The sequence below is a fragment of the Lepisosteus platostomus genome, chromosome 6 (assembly GCF_059453375.1).
Source record: "Lepisosteus platostomus isolate fLepPlt1 chromosome 6, fLepPlt1.hap1, whole genome shotgun sequence".
NCBI lineage: Eukaryota > Metazoa > Chordata > Actinopteri > Semionotiformes > Lepisosteidae > Lepisosteus > Lepisosteus platostomus.
The window spans coordinates 17,385,215-17,407,960 of record NC_142616.1 but is presented as its reverse complement, the minus strand read 5'-3'; the positions used below and the strand labels follow the sequence as shown (position 1 = coordinate 17,407,960).

Sequence of the window (22,746 nt, the reverse complement as noted above, 5' to 3'; positions counted from 1 at the left end):
CAATACGCAAGTATTATACTGTGTGGAAACTGGAACCCAAAGGAATCTGCTTCACAAAGAAATTCACGTACATTCCCATCTTTCTTTCCTTGAGCTCGTTTTAAACATTTTGGAGTAGTCTGGATTTCACAACAGGCTCCAGCAACACTGTGTACATGAAAACCTCCAGAAATTGGGCACTAGTTTTCTAACCAAAAGCCATCTTGAGTTGTGGAAGAAATTAATAGTGGCCTTCGAGAGCCTCGCAACTCGGACAATGAAGACTTGCATTAGGAAGCCGAAGCAGGGTTTTGATTCCAATCCCCGCCACAAGTAGAACGTCTCCAGTGCAGCTGGCAAACCATCACATTAGGATGAGCGTCAGGAGCGCTCGTACTTGTTCACTGCGTGACCTCACACAATTTCTCAGGTGCACTATTACGTTGCTCTGCTGATAAAAGTCTCTTAAAAGGAACCCATTTCACTGCAGCTTCTGACAATCCAACACTAAAAATGACTCAAAGCTGGCAGGTTCAATTCAGTTGTTTATTTGCAGTACATGTCTTTAAGGTTTGCATTATTGGATTCCAGTGCACACATTCCACCCGTGCACATTTCACAGCCTGTGTATAGTTTACCCAGAACAAGGAATTGTAACCACCCACAGAGCCGGCCTCACAAGCAAACAATACAGACCAGCACCCAGAAGTACATCAGCTTGTTTTAGGCATTTTTTTTTTCTCCTAAGTTGTACCTTACCATCTACAGATCAAAATCTATCTGGCCATGCACAATATTCACCCACTGCTGTCTGGGCGCAGATATTGAAGAGTGGTAAGGCTGATTACATAAAATCAGGACTATATCAAGTCACATAAAGTTGTTTTAATTTATAAAAAGGAAAACATGGATTGACAGTACCAAACATTTTTTTTCTACCTTCAGTAACATACGTCTACATGGCTAGGTCCACACCTTACTATTCGCACAATTTGCAGAAGGTATTGCACATGAACTGTAAAAAAAAATATACAGAAAACAGTTTTCTTACTTCTAAGTGAAGTATACATTACATACAATACTAGAAGTCCTAACATTGACAATAGTACACTTAAAATAAATAAATAATGAAAAAAAAAATCTTTATTTCACATTGTTTTCTATACCTAATAATGTGGGCAGCTATGTTTATCCAAGAACTTGTAGAAATTTAGAGTGAGGTAGTTCATCAAAGCCTACTTTAACGGTGATTATTACGTTCCAAGAGATGCAACACAAGCAAGCAGAGTCACCCTAAAATTCAAATTTGCATCTCCTGCAGTGGGATCCGAAGAGCTAACAAAATTAAGAGCACTTGGAAAAAAAAGGAAAAAGCCATCATGATACAGAAAGTGACCATTAATGCCTCACATGGGATTCGACTGCAAACGTTTCCGTTTTTCTTTACATTCTCCGGTAGTCTTCACATTCCTCTGCTGGCCATGATGACATACCACTCGACATTCTAGCACAGCACACTTCACAGCCTGGGTATAGTTTGCCGCTCCAGTCAGGGCTGGAGCAGCGTCTTCTCCGACATTCAGCTCTCCAGAAGGAACGGGCTTGAACTCGCACATTTCAACTGCAAATCCTTAATCGGTTACCGTGATTACAACTACAGATGCAAGATTTATCAAGGATTTTGGTACAAAGTGTGGCGTTTTCTACCAGAGCATTTCAAAGGATTGTTTTTCTCCCCCCCCATTTTAAAGAGGGCGATCAAATATCCTCATGGTGAACTTTGATGAAAAACCTTGATAAAAACTGCCCTTTGTGGGTTTTAATCCAGTTTGTTTGCTATTTGTCATCTGAAGCACAATTTATCTTTCCAACAGCCCACTCTTTTCAAATTTGCCTCTTACCAATGCAGTAAAAAAATAGATCATCCATTTCGTAAGTGAACCACCTCAAATATGATGGAATATTGTGGAAACTAGTTAATTTCACATAATCATGTATTAATAGAACTTCAAACGTTCGGTGTTCGAGTATTTTAGGAATGAATGCACCATAACTGCAGGCACTTCTCCTTTAATCACAAAAACAAAATCTGATAAGATGCCATTATTGCATATAATTCTTATATAACTTAGTCTTACTTTTTTCTTGGTGCTTCTGGTATTTCCACGTTATAACAGAACAGGGCAAAAATAATACAGCGCGCACATGCAGTTATATTTTCCTGCGTATGGGACTCTCATTGCAGATTTTCATATTTACATTTCTTCTTGATCCTGGAAAGCACTATATTCTTGGCAAAAAGTAAACATCCTAAAAGCAGACGATGAGAAATTAAAATATATATACAGCACAAACACTAAATATAGTGCGTGATACTATCAGAACCAAGTTTCCAAAACTTAAAAACAAGTTCCACTGTTTAAACCCTATTTGTAATACTGTAACTTAGCGGCATGCAGGAAGTGCACCTAAATTAAATCCATTATCCTTTGTACTAGGCACTGTAGAATCCCTACATCCTGTAACAATGACTTATAGCCCCTTTTCACTCTAAAGTAAGAAAAACAGAAATCCCTTTACAACCCATTTCTTGTATACCTGTGCCCAGCATTTATAACTTTTGACCTGTTCCCACTGCCGAAATCCAGTTTGGACTCTCTTCGCTGAAGCTTCACGTCCGCAGTTTAAAGATCCTTCCCCACTGTAAAACTTGCAGATTCAGTCGAGCTAACCAGTGCAGATGAGTAAGTGGTCAGACAAGCACTAAGAACTGGCAGGCTTACAGTGGCCATTTCATTACATTGGTAAGGTTTAATCGCAAAGGACCTCAATCGTATTACGAAAGCAAATCCAAAACCATTTTAAAGCAATGAATTAGAAAGTCCAAGAATGCAGTTGTCTGAGGAACAACCAACATCTTACAGTATCTATCATATCATTCGCTTAAGAGCATATTAAGACAACTTAAACATGTAAAAAATTTAAGTTGAGTCTCTGCTTTAAACATTTTACATGAAAGCAATAATGACAGAATTTTCAGTTGTTTCCTAGACACACGAAAGTCAAACATTTATATTTCTACAGTGTGGATATATGTATCTTATACAATATCCATTTTCTGCTCAAAAGATGAAAACCAAAAAAAGATTCCTCCCACTTTGCAGCGTCAAGGAAGATGGCAAAATGGAAGATGTTTAAAATCACTTAAAAAGCAATAAAATAATAGCTCACCGCAAACTAAAATGAAAAATAAAGTTTTTAAAAAATATATTTACCATAAAATCTTTACAAATTATCTGAAGCATTCTACAGCAATATGGCGAAATAGAATCAATGTAGCTTAAAAAAAAGTGTTTCTGTGTGTACACGTTTTGAATCTCATGTACGGTAAAATACCTTAGTGTTTAAAACAATGGTGTTTTCCGGTTGTTTCCAGAAAAACAAAAAAGGTCACGATAATTTACAGCCTAAAATCAGCTTTCTGAAAAACCAAAAGAAGCTGGAGCGTTGTGAAAACTGGCCTAAATTCTATACCATAGAACACAAAGAGTGGGAGCGGAGAAGGAGGGCAGTCATCTGCAGCAGCCAAGAGGCCCAGAGGACGTCTCCAGGCTGCTGTCCGTGTCAGAAGCCAGGGTGGGGTCTGTGGACATGGAGGACACGTCATTGACGGAGGAGGACGACGAGGGATGCTGGGAGCCATTAATCACTGCTGCACCTGTGCTATGAGAAACACAGCATTAAATCAGAAATGATCGACTGCAGGAGGGCCGTTCTGCACACGCTTACACTTGCACAGGGTGACACATTCTGCAGAGAAACAGCTGGGGTGGAATAATCTTTCCTAGTCTGTTGGCATCTGGCGCCATCTAGTGGCCAACACTAATAAGACCCCACAACTTCCCAGTTAAAATATTAACTGTGGAAACCCGAATAGCGATGGGGGCTCCAAAGAACAGATCGGCTCATTAAGACATTTGAAATATTTCAAAATATTTATCCCAGTATGCATATGCCGACTAGTTTTGAACCATTAAGCATTGCACCCACGTCATCTACACTCCTCGCTCCCAGGATGGGAACGCTTGGGGGACTGGGAGAAGATCTTCTAGCCCATATCAGATGGCGCAAGTCTGCCAGCACTTTCAAATTGTGTCTTAAAGCTACCCGCCCCTCTCGTTTCTGTGTACAGCACTTTGAGACGATGAGCTGCAGAAGGCGTTAAAAAGGGTCCTTTAGCCTTCTGATGCCCTTTGACATTGGCTCAAAACAAAGCAATAAAAGGCCAGCTTCCAGCATTCACAATAACGTTCCACGTGACTGCTGCATTAGTGCTGTTTCACGGTGCCAAAGGGGGATTCTCTCTCATTACTTTGGGTTTGATTTCACCTCCTTAAAAGCAGGGGAGGAACCCAAGCACGCAGTCAGGGAGCGCAGTGCTACAGTGAGTGAACGTGCACGCACTTCACAGCACTCCCAAACAGCAATAGGGTGAGAATCGCAGACAAAACGATCAGCTCTATCTCTACGGAGATGTGAAAGTTCTTCCTTTCCTGTGACCTTTCAAAGGAGTTTCTAATTTGCTCTGCAAGCGGCAGGAACCCCCCCCCCCCAGGAAACTACAGGGGATAAAGGCCCAGCAGAGCACGAAGCCGCTGCGCTGCAGGGTCTCTGCGTGAGAGGCAGTCGTGCCTGCTGCTCCGCTAGCCGCTTCCCAACAACCTGCCCTCAATGCAAGGAGGAAATCAGTGAAGCTAAGCAGAATGAAACACAAAGCAACTCAGCCTAGTATGTAAGATACACTGTAAGGGGAGAGAAAGACACTAACATGATGTCCATTGTGGCAGCTCTACAGAATTTCACAGACATCTGCAGACATCAGAGCCCAGGCTTACAGGTCTGATCCTCCTGCCACCAGAGAGATCTGCCTTCAAGGACAGGGCTTAGAATTGGTGAGGAGGTGAAAAAAAATCATTTGATATAGGTCCTAATATTACTCAAACAGTTAAACTTTTACAGTTTACATAAACAGAAGAGGCGCACTTTCCTCAATTAAGCTCCACTATGCTACTGGTGGAGCAGGTCTTTTGCTCTTGAGGAGGGTGAAAGGCACTCGGGAGGCTCTGTCTGAAATTGAGCCACTCCAGGAGACTTGCACGTTCTCGCCTGTAAAAAAAACTGTTAACTAACCTAAAGAGGCCGGCTGTCCTCGGACCACACCGTTCTTCAGCCTCTCCTCCCACTCCAGGACTTCCTTATATATCAACTCTGATGAGCGAAAAACAGCAAAGCATTAAAACAGAACGTTTTCACTCTCTCCTCTACAACACCCGATTCGGAGAGGGCTTATTCTGCAACACACAAGTGTGCAAAATTTCTTTCAGGAATAGAAAGCAACGTAAGGCACACCAATTCAAGCCGGCAGCATCGGACTTCCAAACCTCCGCCGAGCCCCACAGTACAGCCACGTGACCAGCAGAGAGCCGGAGTCGAGAATAGAGCTCAACCACCAGACAACGTGCCTGCTAAAGCCATTTCAAAAGGTGTATAATCCCTCAAAATATCACAAATGTGGCCAAACGCCTCACTTCAAAGTATGAGATTAGATGTTTGACGGTGTAGAGCAGAGACACTCGGATATTACCCTTCCATTCCTCCACCGCATGCTCTCTTTCATCCAGCTGCTTATCGGTAATCAGCGGCGGAGGCTACAAGACAAGGAACGTGGAACAGTGAACAGAATTAAGAGGCAGTTTAGCGGATTCAGCTATAAAGACGTACAGATGGACACATGGATATTATGGATATAATTCCTGAAGTGGTCGATAAATGTCAATTCCTGTACAGCAGGGGAGGTGCACAACTGAGAACTTAAGGGGAGCACTAGGGAGCCCAGACTGCACAACCCCGGGGGGGGGAAGACAGCCAGGACACCAGCGTTGGCACCCGTACTCCTCTGAACTTCTGCTGGGGGAGTATTAGTGCCAATAGTCAGGCTCAACACCTCAAGACGTCATTTCAATATGAACCCAGTTAACCACAGTCCAGAGGGGAGGCTAGCGTAGATCATGACAACAGTTGTAACCAGCACATCTTAATACAGAAATAAAGCAACAGCATTAACACAAAGCCATTTTTTCATGTCTGGCAGCAGAAATTGTTTCCTAAAGCGCCGAAGCCTCGTGCACACGAAGAGTGGGTGCCGTGAACAGCGCCCTGGCTACCAATTTGGAGGCGCTTCCTGCTCGTAAGGCGCGTAGGCGCCCAAACTGCGCCGCTAGACGGGGGGGGGGCGAGACTGTGTCGCTATTCCACACCTAGCGCCATGCGGCGCACTTACCGCTTCCACTTCTGCGGGGTCGTACCAGACGTTGATGTAAGGATGCTGCAGCGCCTCGTCCACGGAGATCCGCTTGGACGCGTCGATCACGAGCATTTTGGATAAGAGGTCTCGTGCCTGGCTGGCTGTAACACAGCAGGTTACGAGCAAGAGTCAGCTGCGCATTCAAGCAAACGCCAAGATGCACCGGCTGATAAAACACATTTAAACCGAACACATGAGAATACAAAGCTTGTAATAGAGATGATGCCAATTAGTACATCCTTCTCTGTAAATCAACCATTTCTTACCTGCATGTTATTTACTGCTTGACAGACATTGTTAGCACTCCGTGCTGCACAGACACTTGCGCCATCTATTTTTTTACCGTGCAAGAACAATCATTTTGTATTTACTTTATGCATTAAATCCTATTTCATAAAATCGCCCTTGATACGGATATGCATTGAGCAAATACATTGGAATAAAATGTATAAGACCACTTTTGACCACCAATCTTATAATGGATACCTGCAAATGTTGATAAATCAGTGCTCACACACACCACTGGTTTCAAACATCTGGTATTGGAGGTATTCAGACTGATGATTCGTATAAAATACCTTCAATTCATTACATTCAGTACCTTACAAAAGTATCCTGTTGTGTCAAAATAAAAAAAATGTGCTTTTTTAAGTTAATATTTTATTCAAAACTTGAATACTGAAGACTTTTAAGGTTAGGATAAATTACAGTAGATGTCTCCTGCAATTCTCTATGACCTTTGGACATTGCTTTGCTGTATTTTTCCTATTATACACAGCAGATTTGTTCAAGCTCTGTCAAGTTACTTGGGGGTCACTTAAGGACAGCAGTTTTCAATCTTTCCACAGAATCTCAAAAAGATTTAAGTCAGGACCATTCACTTTCTAATTCTTAAGCCACACCAGCGTTGCTCTGGCATTGCGTTATGGATCTGTGTCCTGCTGTGTGTTTGCTCCAGTTCTAGGTCTGAAGCAGTCTGCCAGTACTTTGCTCTACGTTCCCATCAGCCTTGACAAGCTTCCCAGTCCCTGCTGATGAGAAGCAGAACTCTTAACATAACGCTGCCACCATGCTTAACAGTAATGATGATGTTGACTGAGAGAGGTGCTTGGGTTTACATCAGATGTAAAGCTTTGCATTTTGACCAAATGCTTCAATTTTGTCTGATCTGACCACAACATCTTCTGCCACATTTGAAGGAGCTGTGTTGTAAACTTTTCAGGATTTGAGATGCTTATTTTTCTGTTCAACACAAGCGCCCTTGTGGAGCGACCAGGACACTGTTGACCAATGGACATTTTTTTCCATGTCAGCCGCTGAACTCTAAAGTCGCTGGTGACCTCACTGCAGGCATGCCTTTCCTGTCTCGTGGCCGGTATCGCTCACCAATTTCCTCCTTACCCAGCTAAGGAGTTTTGTAGAATGGTCTTGTTTAGACAGTCAAGGTGGTAAAATGCACCATCCATCTCTTGGCAATTAAATAAACCGAACAGAGTCCTCACAAGGACATTCATAGAAGTCAATGAGTGTTGTACCCTTCTCCTGAGCTGTGCTTCTCTGTGACTTTATTCTAGCCTTGCTATGTAACCTTCTTAATCTTCACGGCCGATTCTTTGCTTGAAATTCACCATTTGACCAAGGAATCTCACAGAGATGGGTGTTTTTATTAGGAAATAATACAAACCACTGTTATTGCACAAAGGCCACTCAACTCATTGCGAGGCTGTATAACGTAATTTTGTCCACCTAAATCAATTTAGGCTTGCCACAGCAAAGTTTGAATACTTACGCAATCGTGTCTTTTTCATTTATTTCATATTGCTATTTATTTATAATTTATTTTTAATTTGAACATGTGGAGTAGGTTACATATATAACAAATTGCTACTTTAAAGTACTTTCAAAGCTGAAAGCTCTATAGCAATAACATGTGAAAACTGTGCAAGGGACTGAATACTCTTGCAAGACAGTAGCTATACCAGGTAATTCAGGATACCTATTTTACTGCAGAGATTCATTAAACAAAATGATAATTATGCAACATCAATACAATGCTAAAAACAAAACCTCATCTTGTTATCATGCTCTAAAACACTCCTGTTGTTTAAAAAGGAAACGGCCTTACCTTTGAGCTTGTTGTGCTCCGAGTCGGCCGGGAAAAGGACATCGGGGAAAAGCTTTTCAAAGCTGTACCCAGCATATCTTGGCCTGTTCTCCACATAGGTCCGAACGGACTGGTTGAGCTTCATCAGAAACTCCTGGGAAGGGGTTCCCAACTGCTCTATAACTTTGTTCCACTGATCAATATCTAAGATTAGACGTTTAAGAAAAATACTAAAGGAGATCTTATAAGAGGAACATAATATCGCCTAGGTTTCCTTTCTATCCCAACTTTCTGCTCGGGCAGCACAAATACAAAGAAAGCAAGAGGGGGCACAGAACCCACAGCTACAACACAGGTCAAAAGAAATAAACAAAGGGGGGAAAAATAAATAAATACAGCTTCTGAACAGTGACCCATGAATAAAGACAAATACCGTCGTGCCCCTCCAACACCGGAGCTCTTCTGCCCACACTACGTGACCAATCACAGAGAAGACGATGAGGCTAAGTGTCGCAGGTACATATGTCGCAAGACTCTGACACTCCATTCCTGGAGCCTTCAGCTTAACTGCCTGGTCAGTGGTATCAGTGTGCAGATGACTGCACTGAAGTTTTCAAACTATGAAGCACGAACATGCTACTTTTCAGACATGCCGACTGGAACCAAAACCCTATAATTCTGAAAATGTAAGCACCCGTACTTTGGGAGTATCGCATCAATCTATATTGCTAGAATAAAACATATTGTTAAAAAGGTGAATGATTCATATCATTACCACCCTGGAGGTAGAGTTTGTGGCATTAGCAATTAAACTCAGGAGTTCACACAACATGAGAACTATACTTCACATTCATGTTCTTGTTTAGCTGCCTGCCTGGTGTATGGAACTGAATCAGGGAGAAGATTAATCCATCACCTCTTGCACCTGTTCTCTATGGCTCTGATGCTTCAGGTGTTGCATTTAGAATATGTGGTGAACTGAACGGTTACAATAGTGCAGTGTTTCCTCATCTGTGTCCTGGAGAACCCCCGTACCTTCTGATTTGTGTTCCAAGTAATCTTGAAAGCTTTTTCAGAGCTAATTGAACCTTTTCCTGGACCCATTTTGCTTTTTAAAATAAGCATTAAATGTTGAAACCGTTTCAGAATTACTCTCATTTGAGATGGTTTCAACAAGGAAATTAAACGAGTCTGTAGATCTGTAATAACATTTATAAAGCATACGCAATCATTCAATCCCACCTGTGTATACATGTCACTGACAGCCAGTGAGTTATGTAGAAGGGTTTTGGAAAACTACATTTTGAAAAGTGGAAGTGAGGATCTGCAACGGTTTCAGAACTAATGCACATAAAAGATTAGAGCTGAAGCTTAGACGAGGCAGAAAATGAAAATGAAAACTCAAGCAGTTGGTTCAATTAAGGATTCAACAAAGCTTAACTAGTCAAGATCTCCAAATCGTATTTTGGGTGAAATTTATAAGTTACAGGAGTCCTTAGGCACCAGGACACAGACAAGAAATGTTCAGATAATTGTAGTTAATCATTCCGATTGTAGTTAACCATTCCGATTGTATCCTTATTCTGTGCAATATCAGGTGGGGCTCTACTGTCTCAGTAAAATTTTTAAATCATCCAGCACACCAAGGCCACAGTATACCATACCTCTCTGTCCCACCCACACCACCCATGGGCTTCAACTTATGGACACTTGGTCTAGGTCTTTACGAATCATGGCCTCTTAATAATCCCCAATTCTGAACTGGCTTCATCACTCTGCTCTCCTCCCCACTGATAGCTGATGTGTGGTGAGTGTACTGGTGCACTATGGCTGCCGTCGCAACATCCAGGTGGGGCTGCACATTGCTGGTAGTAGAGGGGAGTCCCCATTACCTGTAAAGCTTTTTGTGGTGCGGTGGCTCTGTGGCTAAGGATCTGCACCTGTGGCTGGAAGGTTGCCTGTTCGTATCCCGCAGCCGGCAGAGGAATCCTACTGCATTGGGCCCCTGAGCAAGGCCCTTTACCCCAACTGCTCCAGGGGCACCGTATAAATGGCTGACCCTGCACTCTGACCCCAAGCGTCTGTCTGACCCTGTCTGTGTGTCTCACGGAGAGCAACTAGGGGTATGCGAAAAGACAAGGTCCTAATACAAGAAATTGTATATGGCTAATAAAGTGATTTTAAACTGAGTGGAGTGTCCAGAAAGTGCCATAATAGTGCCAGGGATATAGTGGTAGTAGTCAATGTGAATAAAGAAACAATGCAGCACAGCCTGGAAGTCATAATACATTACTATAGCTAGGCTAGAAGTGTGTGTAGATTTTGAAGATAAAAGGTGTCCCCTTCTGAATGGCAAACAGTTTAACCCCATTTGCACATAACACATGTAAGTGCATAAAAAACCTGCCCTGCATATGGATTCTGTCAGCTGTAAATTCAAACCAGCTACAGACAGGACTTCAATGATCAGCGATGAATTGCGATCCTATTGTCTTTGCTAGGTTACCGAGGTGACCCATGCCTGGATTCTGTTGCACTGCATTCCCAAAGAAACACTGCCAGGTGTTCCAGGAAACTGATGGTACAGACACAGGATGAACAGACTATGAAATACAGGGAAGGATACGATCTGTGCCAGGAAACAACACACTACCTCTGACCATTTCTGCCATGATGCAGCCAATTGACCAGACATCAACTGAAAAATGAAATGACATGAAATTAACATGCAGAACCACACAAACAAAACAACAAAAAAAGAAAAAATAAAGAGAGAGTGATGGGAATTTAATGGATAAAACACATATAAATGAATAGCATGCAACCGCAGTGTCGGTGTCCAGCGGTAAGGTTTGCAAAGTTTACTTAAGAACAAGGTTTTTCAACACTCTTCTTTTAAATGTATTCACTGCCAGACAAATGTGATAAGTCTTGGTTCCAAAAGGACACATTTCGGTGCTGCAGAGTGTAATTAAGATAAACGGGTCATAGATACAAGCTAGACACGGACACAAAAGGCCTGTAGAAATTGTATTATGATAGCAGAAATGCATAAAAAAACCTATACATACGATAGGTTTTTGCATGATGCAACAGATTAATTACTGAAAGAAATTTAAAGTACTTTTGGGAAAAAAAAAACTGTCACTCATGATCGAAACCTATGCATGAGTACAGACACTATTTAGGAACAAGTAAAGGTTATTTTCCACGCTGATAAACAGAAGAAACTTCTTTCTGTAAGAAGATTTAACGGTCGTGTTCACAACTTGTACTTGTTCCTTTGCAGCCAGCACTCGCTGACACAGCTCCCCACTCAAACCTCTAGACAGTATTTACACAGGTTCATAAATCCACTGGTCAGTGCCTACCGCTGCTCTTTAAAATGCACACAGGCTGCAAATTCAGAATTTAAAGTCAGCAATTTAGTTAACAGATTCTCTCTCTCAAAGTAAATTCAGTCAAAATTACTAGTACTTTGCCTCTTTATTTTTGTCTCTTTCCCAAGTGCACTTCTCAGTATGTCTGTAATCATACTGATAGGCGCTAAAAGACAGTTTAATATTTGAACTATATTCATTTTACGACCTTGCTAGTATAAGATCTGATTTCGCCTGCTGGAATGAAGCTTTATAATTAGCCTGGAAAAGCAAGGTTTTGAGAGAGCAGGTCACTACCAGCAGCACAGTGGCCATACTGCCTTCATGAACACGTAACAGTGGTCAAGTGTTTTCAAGAAGCCAGCAGAGACTGTATGTCCCGTTATCAACTGCAGCCTGCATCATTTCTTACAATAAAAATACTCTTACCTGTGTAAATGTAATTCGTATAACTCAAGAATATTTACTCCATTTCTGTGCTCACTTAAAACTATTAAAGAGTAATTTCAAATTCCATGTTGTCGTTTTCAATCGAGTCCTCTTGCTTTTTTTGGTTCTTTCAATTATTCCCAGCAGGAGCAGAGAAAATAATTTTGATTGCCAGGGGGAATGCAACTTGCCGGACGTCCATTCATTTCCAACGCTAACACAGCGCTAGGTAGATTTTAAAATCAAAACAATTGAGATGAAATTTGAATCTTTACTCTTTCACTTGGGTCACTTTTGTAAAAACCTGTGACTCTGATAAACTCGGTCACTCAACCCAACTGCTGCCAGCAGTGTAAGGATACAGTCCCTTCCAGGAAAAAGGATTTTGTGGCGAACCATTTCTGCCATAATGCACCCCACAGACCATATATCCACTAATGTATGTAGCATAGAAGGAAAGGGGAAAAACATAAGCAAAGCAACAAGTCAGCAGGAAAACTTTTTGGTTAAAAAATAAAAAGTGTGCCTTTTTTTTTTAAAGGTTAGCTAAAAAGCAGATGCGTTTCGCACAAGTAGTCAAAAAAGTTGGAGCCACTCTTTAATTATTAAAAAAAAAATCAAGTAAAATACACGTCAGCCTTATCGTTCTTGCGAAAAATGTTAAAAGATGTTAATGGCAGGCACATTAATAGTGAGGTGGAACATGCACGGGTGACTGTATTAATACTTATTCTTGTTTGAAACAACAAATACATTGGGAAACATCTATGGAATCAACACTGCGGTGAAGCAGGTAGTAGAACAAGCTCTGGCAAATCGGGTGTGTCTAACTTTCCAAGAGGATCCAAAAAAATGTGCATCTTTCCATCTACGCATGCACAAGGCAAGACGTTTCTGCATTCAAAGTGAGCTGTCATTACTGACCGTTTGCCTGATATCCCATTCCAAGAATGACCTCTGGGGCTCTGTAATAGCGCGTCACCACATAAGGAGTCATCAATAAGCCCGTGGCTGCTGTTCTGGCTAAGCCAAAGTCAAGGATCTTCAGAGTGCAGTCTGACTTCACTACAATGTTACTTGGTTTTAAATCCTGGAAAATACAGAAACAAGAAAAGAAAATCAGCAAGGTAGCCATAATTAAACTCTTGGCCTTAAATTCATTCGTTATATGCAATTACAATGACAGAAAATCACCCAGCCAGCAGTGTCACCAGTTTAATAGTCTTTGATGTCAGAATCAGCTGTCCTAGACTGGGAGACAGGATTTCGTGCCCATCAAAGAGGTTTTTAATCTTTCCTCCTTTATGCTTAAGCTTGCAGGCAGCCCCCTGGCATGAATAAACTGCATCACATAATCATATCATCTTTAAGACTGGCGGCAACTACACATGACTACACCACCTACCTGTAATTCATTTTTCTTGAACTTTATAATCAGATTTTTGCACACTTTATGAATATGGCAACATTTGATGTAGGATATTCAGTTTCATTTGAAAAGAAATTGTAAAAAAAGCAGAACTTGATTTCCTATTTGCAGTAAAAATCTTGCTTGCTTTCCACACCTGGGGCAGCTGACTGGTAAAAACCCACCAGAGGTTCTTTTATTTATCTTTTACTCATGGTGGAACCCACTTTGTTCTTAGGACACAAGAACATAAGAGAGGTAACAAATAAAAAGAGGCCATTTGGTGCTTGTAGACTACAGTTCGTAGGTAACATGCAGTAGAAGCCTGTGTATCAGCTTCAACAACATAGCTAGGCTGCCTGTTCCATACTCCCACAACTCTTTGTGTAGTGACGAGCCTGCTGTCCCCAATTTAAAAATCACTTCCACATACTTTCCACTTCCACTTCCGCTGGTTCAGGTTTCATGGGGTTGACTGTAGGCCTTTGAGGATTCTGAACACTTGTATCAATTTCACTCAGTCCTCTCTGTTCAAGACTAAAAAGGTTCAGCTCCAGGTTCCAGAGCACCAATCTTTTCTATGACGTGGAGACCAGCACTGCACAAAATATTCCATATGTGCTTGTAATAGTGTATTGTACAATTTTCACATAACTTCAATATGCTTTTAGCTATAAATCTTAACATTGTTTGCTTTTTAACTACTTCTCCACTGTCCAAACGTAAATGTCAACAGAAATACATCTTTGAGTAAAAACATTCAAGTTTTTTTAAATTTATAGATTGTTGCATGTAATATTGCTCTCATCCATATAATATAGTATCTGCCAGAAGTTTATCTAGACTTTATTTAATTTTAATCTAGTCTTAATTAATCTTTTTTTGTATTTCATCTGCTTCCTCAATAGAGTTTTCTAATCCTCCTAGTTTCAAACTTGACTAGTTCACTAATTATATCAGTATCGCCACTATTGCTATAGAGAAACTAAAAAGTGGTCCCACCATAGATCCCATTGGCACTCCACAAAACTACATTCCCCCAACCTGAGAATTCCCCCTTTAATTGTACACCCTTTTAGATCTATTGATGAAGTTTCAATCCAAACAGACACATTTCCCCTGCTGTTAATGAAATTGCATTACAAATGCAATATGGCTGATGCTTTGATCCAAACCAATGTGCATTTTAATAAGAGCACTGATAGTGAAGAATCTTGCTGAAGTGTGCAACAGCAGTGCCCCATCTAGGATTAGAAACCCAAACCAATCTAGTTACTCCTTCAGAAACCTGTCTACTCCTGCACATTAAGTTTATGAAACTAATTATGAAACTAAGTTGAGCTGAAAATGGAATATAGACACACTTGTGCTTCACAGGAGCTCAGCAACTGAAATTTCAATGAGATGAAGACAATTCCATTTAACATTCAGACTATAAAGATGTATTCAGTTCAGGTTATTTGTCGTATTGCACAAGAGCAGCGAAATGCTTATGAGTGCTGAGTGGAAGGGATGCTTTACAGATCAAGTGCTGTATCAATAACATCCATGCTCAGGAACAGGGCTGATCCTCAGTGGGCAGCCAGGATCCTGAGTTTAAACCAACAGCACTAGGAGTAAGGACTACACTCAAGGTGCCCAGGTGTGTGTGTCCATCACAGGACACACATATGATGGGGACAATTTAGAGATGCCCTATTAACCTGGACAGTAGGAATTCCCGGAGAACACCAACGGAAACACTGGGAAAACATAAACCCTTTTCTGGACACTCCACTCAAAGCGCTTTACAGGTAATGGGGACTCCCCTCCACCACCACCAATGTGCAGCATCCACCTGGATGATGCGACGGCAGCCATAGTGCGCCAGAACGCTCACCACACATCAGCTATCAGTGGGGAGGAGAACAGAGTAATGAAGCCAATTCATAGAGGGGGATTATTAGGAGGCCATGACTGGTAAGGGCCAATGGGAAATTTAGCTCCTAGATCTACAAATGCACAAGGAAAACCAGCAGCATTAAATAAAAAAGAAGAATACTTCATATGGCCCACCCTGTGTATAATTCCAGCTGAATGAAGGTGCTTGATTCCACACAACATCTGATAGAGTAGATAGGACAATCGCTCGTGGTCCAGTTCCATCTGAATCACTTGACAGAGATTTGCATCCATCAGCTCCATCACAAGATAACTGCCATCAACAGTAAAGAGATGTTAGCACGGTTAGTGTTCACATGACTTATGTTAGCGTAATGATTAGGGCTATCTTTGTTTCAGGAAGACCGACAGTCCAACATTTCCTCATCTTTCACAAAATGTTAATTCATTTGCACTATCAAAACGTGGGTTCTCAAAAAAAGAAATGTACAGTCAGAAACCATAGCACAATGTGATTTCTTTTTCTTGTAAAGCTCCCAGACCTCCAGAAAAGTTCACTAACTTAATTTTGGGCTTGACCACAATAAGGCATTATAGATAAGGAATCTATGTTCAAAACTCTGATAATTATCCTAAATGGACCTTTGAAAAATAAGGGTTTCTTTACAAGACACAATTGTAATTAATTTGTAGCAACAACAATGCTATTCTGATTTATTAACAATTTCAAGTTTGCTTAAATTTTAGGACATTGATAAATAAATATTAAACATACTACATCCTGAACATATTAATATCATTCTCTGGAGAGCCTTCCAGAAGGTTCAGTTTAATTGCATTCATTATTCAACATCCTGGGTTCTGAGATAGCGGTCAGAGTTATTCCTACAGGTCCAGATTTGAGACGCTCATTTAACTGCCCTCGCCTCAAACTGAGCTTTCAACTGCATATTTCTACCTGCGGCAGCTAGACTGCTAACAGGCTTTCTCTTATTCAAGGGGGGAGACTGAGAGGAGCAGAGAGCTTGAAAGAAAGTAGCACTCATGTATTTCCAGGACAGTGAGTTTACATTTGTGAACCAATGGCTCCTATTATCAACAGCAAAAATTAGAAACAGACAATTTAATAGAAAATGAGAGATTACTACTCGTACATTTTTCTTAATCATATTAGTTGACTTCATACACTATATGCATATGTGAAAGAACTCCAGTGATTAACTATTTATTATGTTATACACCCTGAACAGCAAACACATTAGCTTTAACAGGGTGTTAGAAAATACTCACACATCTTGGAATTCTTCAAGAGATTTCTGCGGTGTAAAAACATTTAACAATCCAATTATCTGTAAAACATAAAAGATATTTAATGTTCTAGAATACCACAATTGCTTTAACAGTGCTCATAATATTAAGGTCTTTACCAGCTACTCTATCTAAACTGTCATCCCATAAATCCAACTTCAAAGCTCCCCGCAGGTAGCCAATTAACAGTCAATATACACAGGTGAAATCGGAAAAGATTCCTGCTTCCTGCCCCTTTAATTAATAATCCTGAACAACTGTAAGCTTGGGACTGGATTCTGAACCCAGATCACTTCTAACCTTTCCATTATTTAAAATAACAGCATATCTTAAACTAAGTAGCATCCAATATCTGGTATATACTGTAGTATAATAGTATTCATTCAGACTTGTGGCCATTTACAGAGTTGGGCTATTCTACTGGAGAAGTCTGAGCACAGCACCCTGCTCAAGAGCACCTCATTAGTGCCCTGTCTGGGATCTCAACCCCCGACCTTCAGCTTGCAAGTCCAGAGCCTTACCCGTGACCCCAACAAAGAATAACAATAATACACATCCTCCTTGCCGTTTCCACGCACAAAACTGACAGCTTTCGGGACAGCAGAAACGTACATTTTTGTGGTTGACGCACTTCATGAGCACCAGCTCCCTGTAAGCCCGTTTCGCATGGGTCTGATTTTGAAAAGGCCGACTGAGTTTCTTGATAGCAACACTTCGTTCAAGGATGTGGTCGTAGGCTGAGCTGAAAAGATTCAAGGAATAAAAAAATGAAACGGGAACAGGCACATATGCAGTTAACCAAACTCAAGGGATTTGTTTATTACCGATTTTAAAATAGAGAAATATTTACAAATATACAAAACATTTCACATGGAAAATAAAGGTATCAGTCTTCTTAGAGAATGGTTAAAGCTACACATTATGCATATTCTTGTGCACAGTCCCTCTTCTCACAGTGCAAAGTGAGCATCATTCTGGGGTCATCTGTGCAAGTATTACCTGGCAGCAAGGTCTTGCTGCTGCTAGGCTTTCTGGTGACTAAGCTGAGGTAAAGGTGACAAATCTGGAATTGATTCGCACAATTCATGCACCAGTTTCCGACTGCAGTTAAACCTCATAACTTACCAGACGATTCCCTGTGCCCCTGAGCCAATAGGTCTTAAATTCTGATAGCGCTTTAACACGGTAAATGTTGAGTCGCCAACATCTAAACTGTAGTATTCCTTCTCGCGCTTATTTCTGTTCATGTTGAGGTCCTGACAAATTTTGTTATGGGCATCCAAATGAAACTTTCGACTCGGGACCTAAAAGAAGATAAAAAAAAAAAGATGGGAAAATCTTTACCCCCCTCTGCAGTGCAGATTTTGTATTAGAGACGCTTTAAATTAACGTCTCACAGTCCTGCAAGGATTTTAAACACTTGGAAAGGGCCCAGAAAGCGCTTTTCTTTCTCAGCCGCTGAAGTGATGGAGATTGAACGCCGAATGGAAAAGAGAGATAGGCAATGCAGGCGAAGCGTCAACAAATAAAGCAGAACTCAAAATACAATAAGTTTGCAGACTTTGAAGGAAGGGAAGGATGGGTGTTTAGGAAGAATGCAGATAGATTTATACTAAAATTGTCTTGAAGACAATGTCCGTTTCTGTAAGAGGTCAGAAGACACAGAAAACAGCACAAGACGGATGATATCGGAGCCATGATATGGCTACAGAAATCTCAAGAGTGAAAGGTCAAAAAAGATGATATGTAATTGTATGACAGGCAGTGCATGAATAGACAGTTCTCCATTAAGGAGGTATGAAAGTTAAGGATCAGTTTTCCTTCACGATTAGTAAAGAACAAAACATTTGTAATTCTTCTAAGTAGGCAAATTCTTAGAAGAAAGAATGACAAATTCCACCCATCAGAGATATAGCAACCTTTAGTGTCCAAATACTACCACTTAGACAAATCAGAAAAGATCAATTTCCCACTGCGGTAGTACAGTATTCCAATACCGCATCCCATGCACAGTATTTGCCCATGGAAATGTTAAAAAAATAAAATGGTTGCCTGTTCCACACGCAGTTGGGAAAACAACTCATAAACCAAACCGCCAGCTTTGTCTTACCCCTCTCGAGGGGATAATGCACAGTACAGAAGCCCTTCCTCGACCTTTGCACACTTTCTTCTCAATTAGTCCCCTTGCTTGAAGAAGCCAAACAATCTGTTACCTGCTACGGCACCCTTCCCAGCAGTGAGCCACAGAGTGCAACCAGGCTGTCTCTACCCCTAGAAGCCATTCCACCTCAGCCCTGGCATGCCACAGCCTAAACTGTACATACAACAGGATGACTCACACTACACACACGAAGAGGTGTTTAATACATCAAACAACCATTATGCAAAAAAAGTGCGCCAGGAGGAAAAAAACACTCTTCCCCTTCAAACTCTAAAAGGCATTGGTGTAAGAATACCTACCAGTCTAAGCGTAATACAATACAAAATAAGCCTATCCAATTTTCAAAGACAATGTCAGGCTCCACACAATCGGGCTCGACTTCCGATCCTTTTAAACAGAATGACATTTGCCAGAAAAGACAACAATGATACAGAGTAGATACTTCATACTGATATTGTGCACTCCAGAGCTGCCAGATTTCCGCTTCCTAAATTTATCAAGTGCTGCCAGAGCATTTTCTGATAACAGCCAAAAGCATAAGCAAATTAAAAACCTTTAGAAATAATGCATAAAAAGGCTAAATATTACTACATACTTAATATTACTACATATACAAACCACGAGTTACTAATTAACTGTACCTACCAAGTCAAACCAACAGTCTTTTCACTGATTAATTATCCAATTGGGAATGTTAGAGTGCAAACTCCACATCTCTGCCAGATACCGGCAAGGTAATGGAGGATTTTTTTTTTATTATGGATACTTTTGTGATCACCAGAAAGACATGCAAACCCCATGGACAGAGAGACACAGGCAAACAGACTGGTTCAAACAGGCGTGTTAACCCTGGACAAGGAAACCTTCTGGCACCACAGGGCCCCTCACAGATGCCACACTCCTGGAGGTGGTGCACTCCAGGATACATGGCCCCTTACACACGCCACACTCCTGGAGGTGGTGCACTCTGGGATACATGGCCCCTCACACTCGCCACACTCCTGGAGGTGGTGCACTCTGGGATACATGGCCCCTTACACACGCCACACTCTGGAAGGTGGTGCACTCTGTGAGACACGGCCCCGCACACATGCCACAGTCCTGGAGGTGCTGCACTCTGGGATACACGGCTCCTCACACACGCCACACTCCAGGATACACGGCCCCTTACACACGCCACACTCCTGGAGGTGGTGCACTCTGGGATACATGGCCCCTTACACACGCCACACTCTGGAAGGTGGTGCACTCTGTGATACACGGCCCCGCACACATGCCACACTCCTGGAGGTGGTGCACTCTGGGATACACGGCTCCTCACACACGCCACACTCCAGGATACACGGCCCCTCACACTCGCCACACTCCTGGAGGCGTTGCACTCTGGGATACATGGCCCCTTACACACGCCACACTCTGGAAGGTGGTGCACACTGGGAGTTAGGGCTCCACAGACACACCTCAGTGTTCCACACACAATCCAGGGGAGCAGTGCACTCTGGGAGGTAGTGCCCTGCACATGTCACACCCCAAGAGGCCATGTCCACTGGGAGACATGGCCCTGTACACATGCCACACCTTGGGTAGCGCTCCATATATCTCACTAATCAGTAGTGCTCATGAATGCCTAGCTCTTGAGCAGGAACGGCCTGTGCACAGCTCACCCCAGGCAGCAGTAACCCCCAGCACATGAGCACCTGGCTGCTGCACTTCCTAAGGCTTCATTCCAGCGAACTGCACCATAAACTCCACACCCGGGCCTGAGCACAGCCCGTAACCCACCCCCAGTTCTGACTGCATCTGGGTCTGAGCACAGCCCGTAACCCCCCTCCAGCTCTGACTGTATCCACACCAGGGCCTGAGCACAGCCCGTAACCCACCGCCAGCTCTGACTGCACCTGGGCCTGAACACAGCCCGTAACCCGTCCCCAGCCCTGACTGCATCCACACCCGGGCCTGAGCACACCCCGTAACCCACCCCCAGGTCTGACTGCACCCGGGCCTGAGCACAGCCCGTAACCCGTCCCCAGCTCTGACTGCATCCCTGGCAGATCCCACTCCTGGAGGAACAGACTGAAGGGGAGAGGGGCAGCTATTGATTTTTCTAATTTGTTCTGCTTAATTCATCATCTCGGTACCCTCTCTTCTCCCTACCTGGAGAGGCTCAACACCGGAAATGTTGTTTTCTCCTTTCTGATTTTTAGCAGTGGATTTGTTTTTTAAATGTGGGGTTGACCTCTACTTGTTCCTTTATATATGTAGTCTGATTTTGTGTCAATATAGAAAAGGAAACCTTTTGGGCATTTATGCACACAGATCATTGCATACATACAGTATATAGAATCCAAGATGGAGAAGTAACTACACAACGACAAAATCCAATGTAAAAATATACACTCATGACATCATATGCAAACAGCAATGTTACCCAAACGATTCAAAGGCTTCACGGATAACACTTTGCTTTTCTGAATAGACTAGGAAGTGGTGAAAACTACCAACAGGAAAACAAAAGCAAAAGCTATATGATCGAGCTTTAACAGTAAACATGGATAAACACCTGCTTATGTGGTAAAACGGCATCATTGGCCCATGAAAACTTGCTTCTGTTCTCGTAAAAACAGCAATGTTTCAGAAAACAGAATCGACGAAAATCTCAAAAAGAACACAACAGTTGACCATTTGGGCTACACTGACCATATACTCCTGTGAATACAAAACCTCGAGTGTGTCCCCAAAATCCATAAAACGCGTTACATTTCTTGAAGGCATTAGACACCGAGCAACATACCCCCGAGGATCTGCACACTAATAACACGAATACATAATGCTCACACTGGCCAGGATATGGACTTCAAGTGACATCGGTAGCACCTATACACTGAGCACGAATCTTGTGTACTGTAATGCGTTTAAAGGGATATACGTGCACGCTTGATTGCCAAGCTAGACGTCAAAAAGTAACAATCACATCGCAAATCGCAGATGAAAACTCAGACCATGTGGAATGCCTGACGCCTATGACAATAGTGTTTTGTTACCGAAATTGCCCAGCTACCTTACACCACGGGAATCCCTCTTTCTAATGAAACTGCGAAAATATGACCAATAGGCAAACCAGGTTGAGCAGGAAAACGACATGTTAAGCGGTGTAGGCAATTAAATATCTATAGACCTTATTAAAATACATCGCACGTACAATTAGGGCTGGAATAAAAAAAAATACCTACTGTATTTTGTTCTGTTTGAGACACCCTCCCCCACTCCTTCACAAAACATGTCTTAAAAAAACTGTAACCCTTCCTTACCTTCTCGAAAAAATATGTGTGCAGTTTCTCTTCTCCGACAATTCACTATTCAACGCCAGCCTGTTCACATCCACGACAAACGTTTCTTTCTCTTATTATTGCTATTTTCGCCTCTCAAGCACACTCAGCATTCACTGCGTTTCCTTTCGCTGGCAGGCCTAGCACTGCAAGAGACTTGCGTGATACGTCACGTAATCTCTGCGCGGTTCTGATGTCATCGGTTTCTGCGTGTCTAACGCCTTCACAGCCGTTTCTCACAAAGCAGTCCAATGGGCGCCATAGGTCGTGCTTGTTATGACCGCTATAACTTATTATATATACAGCACATCTATATATATTATATATATACAGCACAACTAAAACAGGTTTTCTTGGGGGCTGAATTACGAAAACAACCAAAAAAGCGACAAATTAAATCATCGCC

General features: G+C 42.0%; 1 protein-coding gene across 3 annotated transcripts; it reads right to left on the bottom strand.

The window, feature by feature from the left end:
• Positions 1–511: 511 nt before the first annotated feature.
• mapk8a (mitogen-activated protein kinase 8a) lies at positions 512–22,508 on the bottom strand. 3 transcript variants are annotated; one of them, XM_088634470.1, is made up of 12 exons: positions 22,323–22,508; positions 17,979–18,157; positions 17,466–17,595; positions 16,836–16,894; positions 15,720–15,858; positions 13,181–13,346; positions 12,619–12,690; positions 8,469–8,651; positions 6,320–6,444; positions 5,624–5,687; positions 5,170–5,247; positions 512–3,697 (listed from the first exon to the last, which is right to left on the bottom strand). In XM_088634470.1, exons 2-12 carry the CDS (start codon positions 18,098–18,100, stop codon positions 3,552–3,554), a joined length of 1,284 nt encoding a protein of 427 aa, XP_088490596.1. In that variant the 5' UTR covers positions 18,101–18,157; positions 22,323–22,508; the 3' UTR covers positions 512–3,551. The 3 variants fall into 3 exon arrangements, with proteins under 3 accessions (XP_088490596.1, XP_088490597.1, XP_088490595.1); XM_088634471.1 differs by lacking the exon at positions 12,619–12,690 and adding an exon at positions 11,074–11,145 and having other exon boundaries at positions 512–3,702; positions 22,323–22,507; XM_088634469.1 differs by lacking the exon at positions 12,619–12,690 and adding an exon at positions 11,074–11,145 and having other exon boundaries at positions 22,323–22,507.
• Positions 22,509–22,746: the final 238 nt, after the last annotated feature.

Bases quoted from the DNA above. Each gene is read 5' to 3' on its own strand.
- mapk8a (XM_088634470.1), bottom strand. From the start codon at position 18,100: ATGAACAGAAATAAGCGCGAGAAGGAATACTACAGTTTAGATGTTGGC. The intron at 17,596-17,978 runs GTAAGTTATGAG...GAATCTTTTCAG, and splicing joins GGGGCACAGGGAATCGTCTG to CTCAGCCTACGACCACATCC. The intron at 3,698-5,169 runs GTTAGTTAACAG...CTCATAGCACAG, and splicing joins AGGACAGCCGGCCTCTTTAG to GTGCAGCAGTGATTAATGGC.